General features: G+C 40.2%; 1 protein-coding gene across 2 annotated transcripts in view; it reads right to left on the bottom strand.

Annotated features, from left to right (window-relative positions):
* Window positions 1-659: 659 nt before the first annotated feature.
* LOC102683404 (tumor necrosis factor receptor superfamily member 16) overlaps window positions 660-15,910 on the bottom strand; it is a 60,006-nt gene continuing 44,755 nt past the window's right edge. Inside the window, exon 6 of one of the 2 annotated variants that reach the window (XM_069185660.1) lies at window positions 660-10,149. In XM_069185660.1, coding sequence (XP_069041761.1) covers window positions 9,845-10,149 — 305 coding nt within the window. In that variant the 3' untranslated portion in view covers window positions 660-9,844. Of the gene's footprint in view, window positions 10,153-15,910 lie in introns of both variants that reach the window. The other variant, XM_015362065.2, reaches the window with a different exon arrangement.

The following is a 15,910-nucleotide window of genomic DNA, read 5'->3' as shown; positions in this document are numbered from 1 at the left end:
ACCTCGGCTATGTCATTGTCTAATTGCAGATAATTACCTTGTCATTCAATACATTCCTTCTTTCTGCAGCTTTTTTTTTTGCAGCTCTGCTTTGAAATGTGGGCTGGAGTGAGCTTTATAAAAGAATGATTGATAACTGCATGCTACAAAATAAGTAAATAAAATATAATTAAAATGCCACAAGGGTTTAAGCAGTTCATGTTTGGATCAAATTAAGCACTAAAGCAACATTTCCTAAGCACTTACAGTACATTGTGTAAGCCTCTTGTTTAAAGGAAAAGCATACATTACATCCTCCTCTGTACTCACAGGCTTCAAACCCATGAATACTTGAATATTTAGGAATTCTGACTGTGATTTTGTCAATGTAACATATCAATATATCAGCTCATGGACATACTGAAATCATCAAATCTAATTTTGTCCTGTCTGTAACAATCTGCTACTCAGCAGGTGTGCAAATACTGTATGTTTTACTCATGCTGAGACAGGAGCAGTGCAATATATAAATTAGACAAATATTTTCAAATTTAATCCTAGCAAGATTTTTGCCTTACAGAAAGCACAAAAAATTGTGTTGGGGCAAAAATGCTTTTGAAGTTTTCTTACCAATGTTCAGGCAATATGATATTGTGAAGTAGACTATTGACTCCAGATAGTTTTGTTTGTTCTTAATGTTTATTTATTGAAGTCTAATAAATTCACATTTACATTATACAGTGTACATTATTAGTAAGTACAGAGAACATTCAGCTCCAAGTTTCTTCCAGGAACTTTCAGATTCAGACTCTGTCTCGGGCCCCAGCACCTCGGGGAGCCCTACCAGTCTGTTTGCCTCTCTGTGAGCACTGGTAGGTGACTCACCCCAATGTTAACAAGAAGATGGCACTTAGCATAAATATCCAGGCACATCAACACTTTGTGAACTAAAGAGCATATTGCATGTGTAAAGCGCCACACCAGACACATACTGTACTTTAAGAGTGTCTAAAAGAAATATTGAAGGTTATTTGAAGTCTTCAATTCACAGTCCTCCTTAAAATACTGATGTGCCCAATTTAATCCTTCCAAAGCAATCTGAGTATTTCAGTGACTTCTATTACCCTCGCTGCCTGTTCGTGGACTGCGGCATGGTGATTATAATCTAGGGTGTACTGCATGCCTGTCAGTGTGTGTGTAGTGTCAGAAAGTCTCACAGGCAGTCATGATTACCGACCTTCTGCAACACAATACATTTCAATACCATTCGCTCCCTTCTGCCTTATCTACATAGAAGAACAATGCTCATATGTTTATTTGTACTTTACGTGCCAAATTATGACAAGGTTGCCCCTGTCATTATACTGTAGGAAAAAGGCAGAAGTCTAATGGTAGGCATACTAATCAGCAGAAAATGTGGACAGATCCAAATGTAACTGAAAGGAATCACCTTAAAATATATTTGTGCATTCACGTAAACTGATTTTCAGAAACTCAAAGGTCTCAGCATTCAAAGTGATAAAAAGAGTAAGGCTACAGCATTATACTGATATATATCGAGTTCTAAATTGAGAATCATCACTCTTCCTCTGCAACTCTGTAACTGACTACAAGCCAGCCGGTTCAACTGCTTCGACACACAGCATACAGATCTCAGGCTCTATTACCCCAGCATATCCATTTCATTTTGGCCTTCATCAGACCTTGAGGATGGACAGCTACTCACTCATGACAACAGATATTGCAGGTCCCAATTATTCTGCGGCATAGGTAGAAATCATGCCATGCTATACTGTATGTGTCCTTAAAGGAGATCTTTGTGATAAATATCTGTAGTGCTTTAAATATGCAGTGGTGTTTGTTGGTGTAGGTTGTTGTAAACTAAATGGCATCCTTACTGTTTGCATTACAATATAGTTCAGTGGTTGCCACCTCTGGTTCTGAAGGAACACTGTGTTTTCTGGTTTTGACTCCAGCCGAGTTCTTAATCACAAATTTGTAAATTTGCTCTCAGCTCTTAAAAGGTGAAACAGTATTTGTAATTGGCATCAACTCTGAATATATTTTTAAACTTCAGGACTGCCAGAAGTGCAAGCAATTAGGCATCTGCAGAAGGAAGAAGGGAGTGTCTGATACAGAGTCATTCCCACTTGGGTCTGTTCAAGATCAATTGATCAAATCTTAGGAGCTGTCCAGTCAGAAATACTAGGAAGCAAGTTGCGAACAGGCTCTGTGAAGTTCTGCATGCTGAAGACATTGGAAGCATTATCCTTGAAGTTGGGTATTTTTGACACTCAGTACTGCCTAAGAAACAAGTTAAATAACTGAAAGCACATCAGTTACCACTAAAGATGAAGTGATTAGCTGGAACGAAAAAACAGTAATCCTCCAGGACCAGGATTGAGAACCACTGATACAGTTTTACAAAACTGAGTTTATCCAGATTTTTCACCACATCACTACTTCCAAAATATTTTGGCTGGGAGATTGCAAGCATCTGTCCTGGGAAAACATGATCATTCAAAACATTTCCCTTCCCTGAATATGGGAATTAAGCAAAAAATGAAGCTGTAAAATTCCAAATTTTGGAAGAAAGCCACAAATTACTAAATTGTTTCTGGGAGCAAAAGAAAATTCTCAGTATAGTGGTGAGAAATCAAGGCAAACTAGAAACTAACAATACTTTCGGTTTCCCATCTAGCCCACAGCAGACATCTATACAGTGTATCTATTCGCAACAACCCATTCAGAATTTAACCAAGAGTATATTTGACTCTTTAGATATATTTGTGTGCCACTTGAAACTGAAAATACAGTTTGCCATTGTTAAATGCAATTTACCATGAAAATCTTTAACAGACCATTAAAATATACAGTAAGTCAAATTAAAACTTCACAGAAGCAAACTCAAAGTTTTTGCTCCTGGGAAAAATGTGGTCCCATTTTATTAAGATAAAGGCTTTGAGTAGACGGTTTTATCCAAAGGTAAAAAAGATCAGACCAGAGGGTGAGCTGTGTATTAACAGATATAACAGGTTTTCTAACAGGTTTACAGGCTGTAGAATAAAGGAGGCCCAGTAATGTCAGTGATGTGGCCCCTGGTTTGTCAATGGTAGAACTAAATCAAATCAGGAAGAGATCAGTTGACCCATGAGAGACAGAAGCTCTGTCGGGTGCTGGGGCGTTGAGTGTCTCTTTTCAAGAAGGTCTGATAGAGGGGAGTTAATCCAGAGAGGCCACTGCAAATCGCTGAGGCCACATCTCAGGCTTTTACAAAGGTTACAATCTGTGGCATCGACTAAAAAAAATCACATTCAATCAATAAACAGAACACAGACCTGACAAAAAAACCCAGGCACTTGTGATACAATAAGTTTTGTAATACATATTTACACTATAAGTGCTACAAAACCAGTATTGTAATTACAGAATCAAATAAGGACAAAATAATCCTTGTTTTATAAAAAAAACATACAAAATATTTTTTTACAGTTGGGAAAAAAGTTGCCTTCATTGGTATTATTTACACGATATATACACACCGTATATATCAAAATTATTTTAACGTTTCCAGGAACTGACAACTCATATATAAGAATAAAACATTGAGAAAACCTTCAGATAGTCAAATAAAACAACAGATTGTCAGGTAAGTGTTTGAGTATCTGTCATCTGGAGTGATGGAGTGTAATCTGAGAAAGTTTTATTCCCAGTTGATCTTCTTTTGTCAATGGTTTAATGGACTTGTCATTAGCAGATTCCTAAACTTGAAGAACAGTTTAAATAAGCTTCACAGTCATATGCCTTTCCAAGACCAGATTATCTACCTTCACACAAGAACTATAATGTTGTACACAGCACTATCAGTTATGGCAGTAAATACATCTGTAAACTGAGCTGTAACTATTATTTATAATACCCACGGTAACTTTGACAAGAACAGACATAGTAAATTAGCGATGGATTTTTGTTCTTGTTTTACTAAAATACTTATGCATAATCATTCTAAATCCAGTCCATTCTGTGTCCCAGTGTTGCAAACTGGATTGGTTTGGTCTGTGGATGCTGTCTCACACATACAGCTGTAAACATGGGGACTGGATTTATGGAATGCATCTACAGAGCTGTTACAGGCCTTTTCTTAAGGATTTAAGGAAACGTAATGGGAAGTTGCACTATTTAAAAAAGAGACCGAAAAAAGAGAAATACTGCAAACAATTATCAATCAGAACCTGAATCCCATCTCTGAATCACATTTCAGTAAACCCTACAGAAAAATAAGCATTTGACTGACATTTTGCATCTGAATTTCAACCTGAGATCAGTCTGTAATGCAGGTAATGGTTATCAAGCTTAAGCTTTAAATGTGACTAAGCTGATGGCAATCTCTTCAGTTTCAAATACAGGTGATCACAGGAGGATTTAATACAAGTATTCAAAGTTCAACAGGAAGATTAGGACCGTGATGAAGGTAAATTAAAGTTAAATTAAAGTTAATCCAAAGGATCAATAGTGAAACAAGGACCCAGGGACACTCTTGGATAAGAAGAGGAAGCTCATTCAAGACTGAGATTCGGAAGAACATCTTTCCTTTAGGCTATTGAAACAGGTTCCCTGGGACCTTTCAAGAAATGGCTGCATGAAATCCTGAGGTCATTAAGTTACCAGCACGTACTGTAAGACTGTAAGATGAATTGAACTGCCATTTCTTGCTTGTAAATGTGAATGCGCTCTTCCCTATCTGTGATATGTTTTAGAATCTTGTCAAATCCGGGTGAAGTAGCACAGGTCATTTTCATGGCTGTGGAAAGTGTACGTTTAAAATACAAATATCAGCTATTAAAGTATTATTAAAAAAAAATTCCCTCTCCAGGTGCAGTAGCTGTTAAATCAGGAAGAGGAGACCTCCAGAGAGAATTACATGCTGTTCTTAATTATGTACTTGTACTGTAATTCATGCAGAAGTATCTTATTGTGTTTAATAATCCAATAAAATGGATATTAATTAAGCAATGCATTGAAAGGTTAAAGACTCTTCAGGAGCAGATGAAGGACCACATAAGTGGCAAACAATTTAAATTGAGCCAGTACTGTTTATAGGACTGCATCAATTATTTGCAGACTCTATTAATAATATCCTAGATATTCTGGATAATAGGTTAATTTGTGATAATATTGGGAAGCAAGGAATGAAAAGTGTCTTGGCTTGACTTCTAACACTACTGGTCTGTTTCAAGCATAAATGGCAGTGCACAAGGAAGCCTCACGTGAACCTAAACTTACACCCCTGTCTACCACTGGGACACCCTATGATATCCAGATGTTTTTGCAGCTGTAGCTGGAACACACGGGGATATTCATACAGTGAGGCCTGCTCTGTTGATCTCAACAACAGTATAATGAAATCAGGCTTGAAAAGAATAAGAAACAAAAGCTTCTATCACAGTATATCTTGACTCTTGGTGTCGATTTTTAAAAAAATATGTTGCATGTTCAAATCAGCTGGTCAGGTCTCAGTATATGTTCAGTCCCTGCATGTCCTCTGGAAGTGGTAACAGCTCTGTAGACACCTCTCTGTTGACCTGTTTGTTGTCTGTAGTTCCGGTTCACAGAATGAGGGTTCTCAATCTCTTGGCACTCCCCTTTGCATTGGAATGCCTAAAGAGATGTCCACTGAGACTACCAACAGCAATGGACAACCCCACAGAAAGTTTTCTATTGCTTTACATGGGTGACAGTTTGGGTTCTAGTATGGCCCTGTCACTTGTGGTATAATGAGGAATAATGTGGGTCATGTTTGTTAAGTCACCTCAAACCTACTGTATAATGATTATCACAGTTGTGACCCAATCACTAATGTCAGATTTAAGAATGTATTGATTTTTTAAATTAAAATTTATCACCAAAGAAGACTATAGTCTTGCATAATCAGATAATGAATGTGAATAATACTGGTGTCTGCCCTTTTTAATAGGTTTTTATTTATTCCCTTTCCCATTTACTTGAAGGATGTAGCGAGTCAACTGTAGTGTGTGCTATCTATTGCTGGCATGGCATAATAAAGACAAAACACTTTCCAGTTTAGCAGTATAGCCTGATGGAGAATTAATCCTGATTTTAAAAAAGTCCAAAGCAATGTTCTGAAAACAATCTTTGGAATTATTGGGCCAGGCTGGAACCTATAAACTCTTGCTCAGGCAATCTAGAGAAAACTGAAAACCAAACTGGTAGCATAAAGGACAGGCATTTACTTTCCCTTGTCTGTAACCCAATTAGGACCAAGTCAACAAGTCAATCTGTTATTCAGATATAGTTTTATGTTAGCAATAGGAAATGCAGAGTTTGTGACAAATCGAGAAAGAATTGTAGCTCCTATGCACCTTCCAGTTATGCATACAGAGCCTGTGGTTACAGAGCTAAGAGTGAAGCAGCCTGGGTCTGGTCATCAAACCCCAGGCCATGGGATACTCAGCCAGCACTGTGGAGAGTGGCTTTTACTGAAACACGCATTGAAGAGCACATTGGATTTACATACAGGATCTGGCCAACCTTTGGTCAGTGCTTTTCTTTTCAAGGTATCCAAATGATTATTAAATTAGAAATTGCATTAACCTCCTGGATGAATGTGTGCATTGGTCCTGAGAAAAGCACAACACCGACAAGTAACCCGATACTGCTGTGTTTATGTCTGCTCATCTTTGAGCTTGGCGTTGTGTCACTACAGATCATCTGTTCGTTTTAATAAGGCAGGGTCCCCATACGTTAATTGAACTATTCCTGCTCTTACTGTGTTACCAATAATGGCTTATTATTTTTTCATTAACAAAAGCTTTTCTCACCAACGCGAAAACGCACTTTAGTGATTCAATAGATCACTTCTTCCAATTAACTGAGCCTCAGATGAAACTTGACATTTCCTGTAGCTGAGACACAAGCCCTTCTACTTCTGAGCTGAGCACTTCTATCCTTACAGGCCAGGCCACAGTGTATTAGGTTAAGTTAATATGTTCCCTGATCTTAGATGCAGATTAGCATTAAAAGTCAAATACAAGGGTATGTTTTTTGGGAGAGTTCTGTACTGTACTGTTCTTTGCTGGATTGTTGTGCCTTGAATACTATTTGTTTGCTAACAGAAAGCAAACAACTTTCATGTGTAAGATGCTATGTGATCTCTTACAGCAAGTAATCCTGTCAAGTAAACATCACGCAAAGCTGTGCACATTCAAATGAATCATCTTTTGCTAGGAAAGCTTTGCTATGGGTTTTAAGAAAATTAAAGGCCACAATCCAGCAGGTTTTCTGGGTGTTGTTAAACTAAATCTTTTAAGGCTTCCTATGTTAAAGGGCTAAACTGATCCTTATTTAACCTTACTGAAACCTTTTGACTTAGTGAACTGCAGACCTCAAATTGGGAAACATGAGTAACAAGGTATAAAACCTTATCTGATCTGTTGCTATTTTATTTTATATCTGCGATTTATATCTGTGGAAAGATTTTTGGCCACAGATAACTGTTTTTTTCTTTATTTCTATTTTGTTTTCCACTTCCCAGCAATTGCTTTTGGAAACCTAGTTATGAATGAGGTCTTTGCACAAAGAAATTGAACCCTGAGAAATACACACCCCTGAATTTAACTTTCAAGCTGTTATTGAGGCAATGTGTGTATATTATACTGTACATTTACAGTTTGCCTGGTGTCATACTGACTAGAGGCAGCACAGAGGATCAGAGAGAAGCCAGTCTTAAGCAATGTGTAACACAACATTTCCAACTTTAGGCAGAAAGCCTAAAGTCTGCAGGACACACTTCAGAATTCAGGTGCTCCTATACACTGTAACCACACCCCACCTACAGTTTTGCTACATGTGTATGTTGCCTCTACAGCTTTTTGCCTGAGCAGGACAGAACCGCCACACTACACACATGCTGGTTAAAACTGCTTCTATAATCTATTCCGTACTTTTCAACACAGACCATATGGCAAATATTAGGAGTCTCTTACTGTGGAGCATTCTGAAATGTATTCATAACCTGTATGACATGGTTTCATTTTGACATTTCCTACCCACATGCAGATTATTTATGAACTAGCATTAATTCCTTTTTAATTTTTTTGTTTTAGTGCTCATACAAGAGCTGCATTAAATAAGCGTTTGATCTCTTTAATGGAGTCTATGAAAATGGCAGGCTGGGGAGACAGCTCATTGATTTCCCCCTGTCTTAATTGTCAGGTTCTACCAATTATGCAGTCAGGTGCCTGTTATTATATTCCATTAAGATCAACAAATAAAACTAAGAATTGCCAGGGGGGGCAAGAGGGTTCCCTTTGCTCATCTTTCATCAGCAGTCTCAACTGCACCACCGATTTCTGCATGACACAGGCACACAATCTGTGTTTTTTGTCTGATCCTCTGTGTTGCCGTTTTAACAGCAAAGCGTAAGAAAACCGATTGTCTGGGTTTGTATTGCTCTCAAGCACCTGCCACTGTGGGCTGCTTGAAAATTAGTCCCATAACTTGCTGCCTTGGAGAGGCAGGGGAGAAACTCTGATTCAGATTAACTGCGATATTCTACCAGTTGCATATTCAAGCTACAGAGCCCCCAATAACTTGTTAATCAAAAAAATAAAATAAAAAAACAGAAGGAGACGTGGCACAACTGTGTATGGTCCTCGGGATTCTCAAGTCAAGGCAGTAGAATCTGAGCTAGATCTTGCACAATCTGGCATGGGCTAGCTGGCATTCTCTTCTCAATCATCCTTGCATTGTCACGATGCTTACAGTCCTGCCACACTGCCAGTTATATGTCCATCGTCTAGCACACTGGAGATTCAGCCATGGTATGTATTCAATATGAGTGCCAATATGACAGACATCTAGTCCTGGAGGGGGAGCTCCTTTCCCACTATCAAATGCTGGACATTGGCCACTTGTGTCTAGTCTCATAAGATGGCATAGTTTATTTTACAAAATATACAAGTTAATGGGATTAGTATATGTCTAAAGTGAGCACTAAAGTATACTTCTAAAAAAATAACAAAGATGGCAGAGTGGGGGAGGGGATGGCTTTGATTGTTTCACACTCACTTGCAGGCTTTGATTCCACATTTCCAAATGGGGTTAAAAAAAGCCAAGAACCAGAATCTGTTAGATTGAGTGGATGGGGGAGACCCCAACCTCCGTGAAAATGACAATGAAGGTGAAAGAACACAGGGAGGACGGGGCTCAGAAACAGCCTGGTTGCAACCACAGGTTAGGTTATACAGATATGGTGGCAGGTTGTTATTCACAAGACTAACGAAATACAGGGGTAGAGGGGTAGAACAGACCCCCCCCCCATTCTTCTTGTGTCGTGGAAAACACAATGGGAGGGAAATGCTTCAGGGAGGGTAATGTAGCTGATCGAGTCCTAAAAAGACTCATAAAAGAGGCCTAAGACTATGACTATGATGGTTATGGTTAGCTATGGCTATAAACATGAACATGACGACTGTAGGGTGCGATAAGTCACAGTGTGGTGAGCTCTGGATATCTGGATGTTTCCTGTAGGGCCAGAGGAGTCATGTCTAAGGGACAAGGAAAGCAGGACAATACTGAAAATGGATGCCTCAGTGCACTCAAGTCTTTATAAAGCAGTGCCAGGGTATAGGGTAGGAGGGTTGCGTGGGATGGGTTAAAAGAGGGGATTCCAGACTGAGGAATGAGAGGGAGGTGTGGACTGGGAGGGCAAGGCCATCTACTAGATCCTTCATGAAAACACCACCACCCTCCCAAATCAACCATCGGAAGGGAATTAGTTGCCCACCCCCTTCCTTCCCACAATCCCTCCTTCCTGGGCCCTGCTGGATAACAAGTTGCTCCATGCTCAGACCATCGAGGTGGCCGTGGGCTCCGGCCGCAGGCTCTCGGCGATGTCCTCCCTCTTCATCTTGCGCAAGGCAGTGCAGAGGGCATCCAAGGTGGCACAGTCCTTGCTGGCCCAGTCAGACAGCAGAGCCCGCACGGGATGCTCCTCCTGCCGGAAGGTGTTGATGTGCTCCTCCTCGTATCCCAGCAGCCCCGCCAGGCTGCACCAGTCCGTCTCCTCCTGGGCGCCCACGTTCAGCAGCTTCTCCACTTCCTCCTGCTTGTGGGGTGGCAGGCTGGGGTAGGACCCTCCATCAGTCTTCACTACTAGGGAGAGAGGGTGAGAAAATTAGCTCCCTGAGATCAAGCTGTCAGTGCTCTGCAATGAAGCAAGGGCACAAGTGGAAGTCACACCAGAAAGTGCATTTAGGACGGAGAACATGATATTCTTTATATAGTGATATAGGGATAGTGGGTTCCTAAAACAAGCTTCTCGCACATGTCTTCTCAGGTCTGTTCCCTTGGGTCTTCAAGAAGCAGCTGAATGAGATCCTTAGATCCTTAGATCAAGCTCCTAGGAACAAAGTGCCCCATCCTTACAGCCTGTAACCTGTTCTACAGAAGCACCTGTGCAAAAGAACTGTCACTGAGTAGCTATTGGGATGGAGCAGGATCCAAAAGTTCCCAATGTACAAAACATCCATTTTACATCCCTGTTAAACAAAAATAAAAATGTTTGTGCTTCCTTATTCTGAATGTACAGTCAGACATTTTCCCTATGTCCATAACTTCAAAGAAAAGCTTTCACATCAGAAATCTGATCGTATTGCAGCAGAATCCTATCGCATTCTACAGATCTGGCGATTCATGTTAATGTTTTAACAGATATTAAAATGCAAGCTGGCTTGGGACTGAGATCCAACACATCTGATAGCATCTGCCACTGTTCACTGAATCTGGGACACACTTAGTTTGAATATTTAATTGTATAAAGGTCTGCTTGACATAGACCCCACACAATCAAAAATATGTTGGCCAGCTCTGACATGGAAAAATAAAGCAAAACTGTATTTTTGGTGTATAAACAAAGCAGTGTCTGGTGCCCTGGCATTTTTCAGCTTGATCCAATGAAAGTTAACCTTTATATTGTGGGCGTTGAAATGGGTAGGTTGAATTTCTGCAGGTTTGAAAGACTCTCCAAGACTTTCTTCTTTAGCCTTTTCTGGTTTTGATAAAATCTACTCCGTGGCATTATTTTTTAAAAAGCCACAGGAATTTATTGGGATTTAAGAAGAATGTAAAAGACAGGAAAAATTAGAAATTTGAGGTTAGGATATTAAAATTTGGTATGCCACTTAATCAACAACAACAGAATAGCCCACATGAATTTATTTCCCTGCAATGATGAACTGGGAACTGTAATTATGAAATGTACCACTGGGGGCTCTATTGATTCAGGTATCTGATCACTGTTTTTTAAAATATTTAAAGGAGATGGACAGATCTGAAACTAAGGTTGAAAAACAATCTAGAGATGATTTTATATAGTAGGTTCATAGTGAGAGTAGTCAAGAGTACAGTTACAAGTTTGATAGCGTGATGAAGAGAAATTGTACTTGAGCAGAGCAATTAAAATGCAACTAGGACTGAGGCTGGATTATTTATAAGGTGAATATGCAGCTGAAATATAGGAATTCAGTTAAGAACAGACCTCCCCTGAGAGTTCTCCTCTCTCACTCATCTTTCTAAAGAGATAAATTTAACTGCAGTGAGAGGCCATTGAAAGATTTTCCCTTTAAGGAAAAATATTTTAGTAATCTTTTTAACTTTAAGCCAATTAATCACCATGTCTCTATGTACCGGTAGGAGTCACAGAGGATTCGCCTACTCTAAACACTAGACAAGCTTTAGTTAGGTCTGAGACATAGTGTCAGGCTGTTGGGTTTTGACCCAAGCTGCAGTTCTCAAAATGGAAATAAAGGAAGTTTAGATTTCTAGCTGAGATTTCCAATAATATTACTGACATTTTGAGTTTTGTACACTTGTTGAATCGAGGACCTGGAGGAAACCCACATAAACATGTGAAGAAAACATGATGCAGATACTGCACTAGTAGTTGAACCCAGGGCCCCAGCACTACAAAGCAGTGATGCTAACACTGTGCAGCACAGTAAACAGACTGGTATCTATAAAATATTTACCAACATTAAGTCTTTTTTAGGCTGGGGGAAGGTAGGTACCATTACATTTTTCCAACACTGGCAGAGACCTGTAAAGGTCTGGGACTTTCAGCTGCCAAGCCCACTGTACCATCTCTGTCACTGCACAAAGGTCTGTCCGGTCATTGCCCACTGCATGGGAAATTAAGCATTTACAGAAAATCTTCTGTACAGGGCTGGAGCATTTCTGGTGTGCTTTCATCATGGCGTGGCATTGACTCATGTCCCTGTTTTAATCTGTCAATCGCAGAGCAAGGGATTCACCTTGGAACCCAAAGTAAAAGCAGATTTATAAACAGTTGCCTGAATCATTGAGCTAATTACATTATAATGTACATGAAGAAAATGTTAGCTGGTGAAAAAATGCATACAGTAATTGATTTAGAAGAAATGAAGAGAGGAATTGCTGAACTGATTAATAAATTAATGAATTGCTGGATGGACCAGTATAAAAATTAGCATTGATTTAAGAATTTAATCAGAAATTGGTAAATGAATCAACTATAGAACTGCATAATAAATAAATGAGGTTTTGAGCCACAGGTGGGCTTCTGTAAATTGTACCCAGCTGAACTGAGAGTACATTTTACATAGAATTTAAGACCTAGCAAAGCATTGCATTTTGACAGTGTAAAACAGGTTCTTCAAGGCATGCTCAAAATTGTTTCAAAATAGTTCATCCATGGCAGCGTGTAGTGAGTTTTTTGTGCAATTTTGAACACCGTGGAACACGTCCAGCACGAAGAATCATTAGGCAGACATCAGAGGGACTGCATGCCTTTCTGAAAGAGCCCTGGAGCTGTTTGCAAAAACATTACACACCCCTCCTTGAGTTTTCTGGACTACTTTTCACTGACAGGGATCATATACCAAAGCCTCTGTTTGTTCAAAGGGATCAGTTTGTAAGATCAGGACTGGAGTTCCTTTGAGTCAAAAGGCATATCCTGCAACCCTGATAATTCGGGGTTGTAATATCAGCACAGCAAACAGAGGAGGGCTCAGCAGATTGACAGGGAGGGGAATGGCTCTGTTGAGAAGGGAAATGTACTAAAAGACTGAGTGGCTCCTGGACATGAGCTTGAGTTGGCTGCACCCCTACGGTTAAACGTCAGAGATACAAATTGGCACCTTTCCAAAAGTATAGAATTGGCAGGAAGATAAAAGACTTTCAAACTGAAGGGGATGTTTGTTGCTATTTAAAGGATTGTGCAAAACTTCTTTCTCAGCATGCAGAATGACTGAGATTTCAAACCTATCTTGGGCACCACAGGAAATTAGTATTTGTGGTCAAATCTTAATGCTTTAGAATGAATAATTCGAAGCAGTCTGAGCATTAGCACGGCTTTAAAATGGATACTTCCAAGAAAGGCCACATGTACGGTGTAAATTGAGTCCTGTATTTCAGTTATTGCTGTTTTTATGTTTGGGCTCATGTCATTAGTAAAACAGGATTCCAAAAGCTGTGGTGCAGAACCAGCTGTGCGGCACTGGGCTGAATGGGTGGAAAGGGATTTCAGAAGAGCCCTGATACATCCTGGGTGCCTGGGAGCTTGTGATACCAGAAAAGGGGCCATCATTCCTCCATTAATCCTGAAGTGCTCTATAGCTCCACACACGAGCCATCTTTCCTTAAAGCATGATGATGAAAATACTTGCACCACTACAAAGGCTGTTTGTCGAAGAAGTCTGGATTGATTGAAAATCGCTGAACACGGAATAATGTAGAAATAGAAGATGAGGTTTTGTGTTTTTGAAAAAAGGACATTGCAAATAGGCGGCGTGGTGTTACAGTGGTGAGCACTGCTGCCTCACAGAGCTTGCATCCTGGGTTCAATTCCTGGGGTGCTACCTATGGCGAATTTGTATGATCTCTCTGTGTTTGCATGGGTTTCCTTGGGGTTAAATGACTTGGAAAAATTGACACTTTTGTGTGGGTGTGTGTCTGTTTGCGACTGGAGTCCAGGGCGTATCCCATCTTGAATGCCCGGACAGGCTCCGGCTCCCCTGGGGCCCAGTAGTTCGAAAATGGATGTATGGGATGGACATACAAATACAGATGAAGGATGATGGTTTGATATCACTAAGCGGGATCTAATCTTTATCAGTTATTATTGACATGATTTTCTATGAATGTTGTTGGGCTGCATTAAGCAGCTGTAGGCTTTAGGAGGAAATCCAGGGATTTTAACACTTTAATCTGTCGAGAGCTGTGGCTGTGGAGACACCACAACCACTTATTAGCACCTATTAAACACCCAGACACCCCCAAGCCCAGGCCTGTCATGAATAACAAGGCAGGACTGCAGGACTGCTGGGAGCAGACAGGCCTGTGCAGTGTCAGAACGCACCTGGTAATGAGCAGGCCTGTGAGCGGCTCTCACACACAGGATCTCCACGGCTCACCACTGCTTCATGGCCAGGATTAGCAGCTGGAGCTGTGGCTGCCTTGGTGCATAGACTTTAAATACCCATGAATAAGAATCCAGGGCTTCTGAATGTGCAGCATTACTGAATCGCAGGCTGACTGCAATATATTTTTTAATACAGCAAGGTTTCTTCATGCTTGATAGTGATGCCTTTCCTCTTTGCTTTAATAGTGTGTTTCACGTGAAATTTGGTAACAGTCCTCTGTAACTGCTAGAATGCCAAAGTTGCATGTCTAAAGGCAGTGGTGAATGCTAAGCTACAGTATCTCAGCAACTGGGTGCTCCTGTTTCCTCCCAGAGTCCAAAAACATATTGTTACAGTTAGTAAACTGGCTTCTGGGAAGATTGGAACTGGTGTGAGTGTTTGCTTGTCTGTGTTTGTGTCTGTGCTTTTGCCCTGTGATGGGCTGGCATTCTGTTCAGAGTGTATCCTCTCTTGCGCCTGTTGCTCTGGCTTTGCTGAAGGAAAAGAGACTTGCGGATCTTGATTTTCTCTCCTATAACTTGGACCACAGAACCAGGATGCAAAATTAGTCAACAAGAAGTAGTTGCTCTAAGACTCGAGGACAGCAGAAAAGTCCAATGTCTGTTCTGTAATAAAGGACAGATATGGAGTTTTGTCATGTCTCTGTAACCCTACAGTACTTCCAATTTATTTGACATTCACACCCTGGGAACACAGATAGTATCATAGGCTTGTGAATGGGAGTAGGAAAAATAATACAACTATAGGGAAAAAAAGAACAACTATTGAACAACTGACTGAAGACATCCTGCAATTTTTCTTTTCAGAATGAAAACTGAAGTGGATCAAATTGCAAGGAATTGGGTGTCTTACCTATTTCCCAAAATAGTCATAAAATTGTTATATTTGCTTCCCTGCTGCTGCTAAATAAGGAAGGGAAGGAAATATTGGAAATATGAGCAATCATGAGCCATTCATCCATAAGCAAAATCAAAATCATTTCTGTCCCCGGTAGACACTGGGTCAAGCTGTACTGCAGTAAAACAGCTCCGGTTGTGGAGATCAGCCTGCCTGGCGCTGGGAGTGGGACCCTCTGTGATTATGTGAATCTGATCTCTCTCAGCTGTCCGAGTTGTGCAGGGACTCTTTAACAAGCCCTGTGGGAGGTTTATACACCAGATCACAACATCCAGGGCTAGACCCCCATTTTATTCCACATTTCACATTTTTCATATTTCACCTTTCATATTTCACATTTTATATGCCTCAGGGATTTTTTCCTGTACAATTACAGCTGACTGCTATGCCCCTACACAACACTGGTTCAGCTTTTCGGTCCTATTAAAACATTCTTCTTTGAGTGACAGCATTCATATTGGGAAGACCATAACATTTATGTAGGGAACACTACACATCGATGCATAAAGAGCACCTGACATGGGGCACAGTTCCACATGCCACTTTTAATGTTAATT

This window comes from Lepisosteus oculatus, chromosome 28, assembly GCF_040954835.1.
Source record: "Lepisosteus oculatus isolate fLepOcu1 chromosome 28, fLepOcu1.hap2, whole genome shotgun sequence".
In the NCBI taxonomy this organism is placed as follows: domain Eukaryota; kingdom Metazoa; phylum Chordata; class Actinopteri; order Semionotiformes; family Lepisosteidae; genus Lepisosteus; species Lepisosteus oculatus.
The sequence above is the reverse complement of the archived record's forward strand: the minus strand, read 5'-3'. Positions and strand labels throughout refer to the sequence as shown.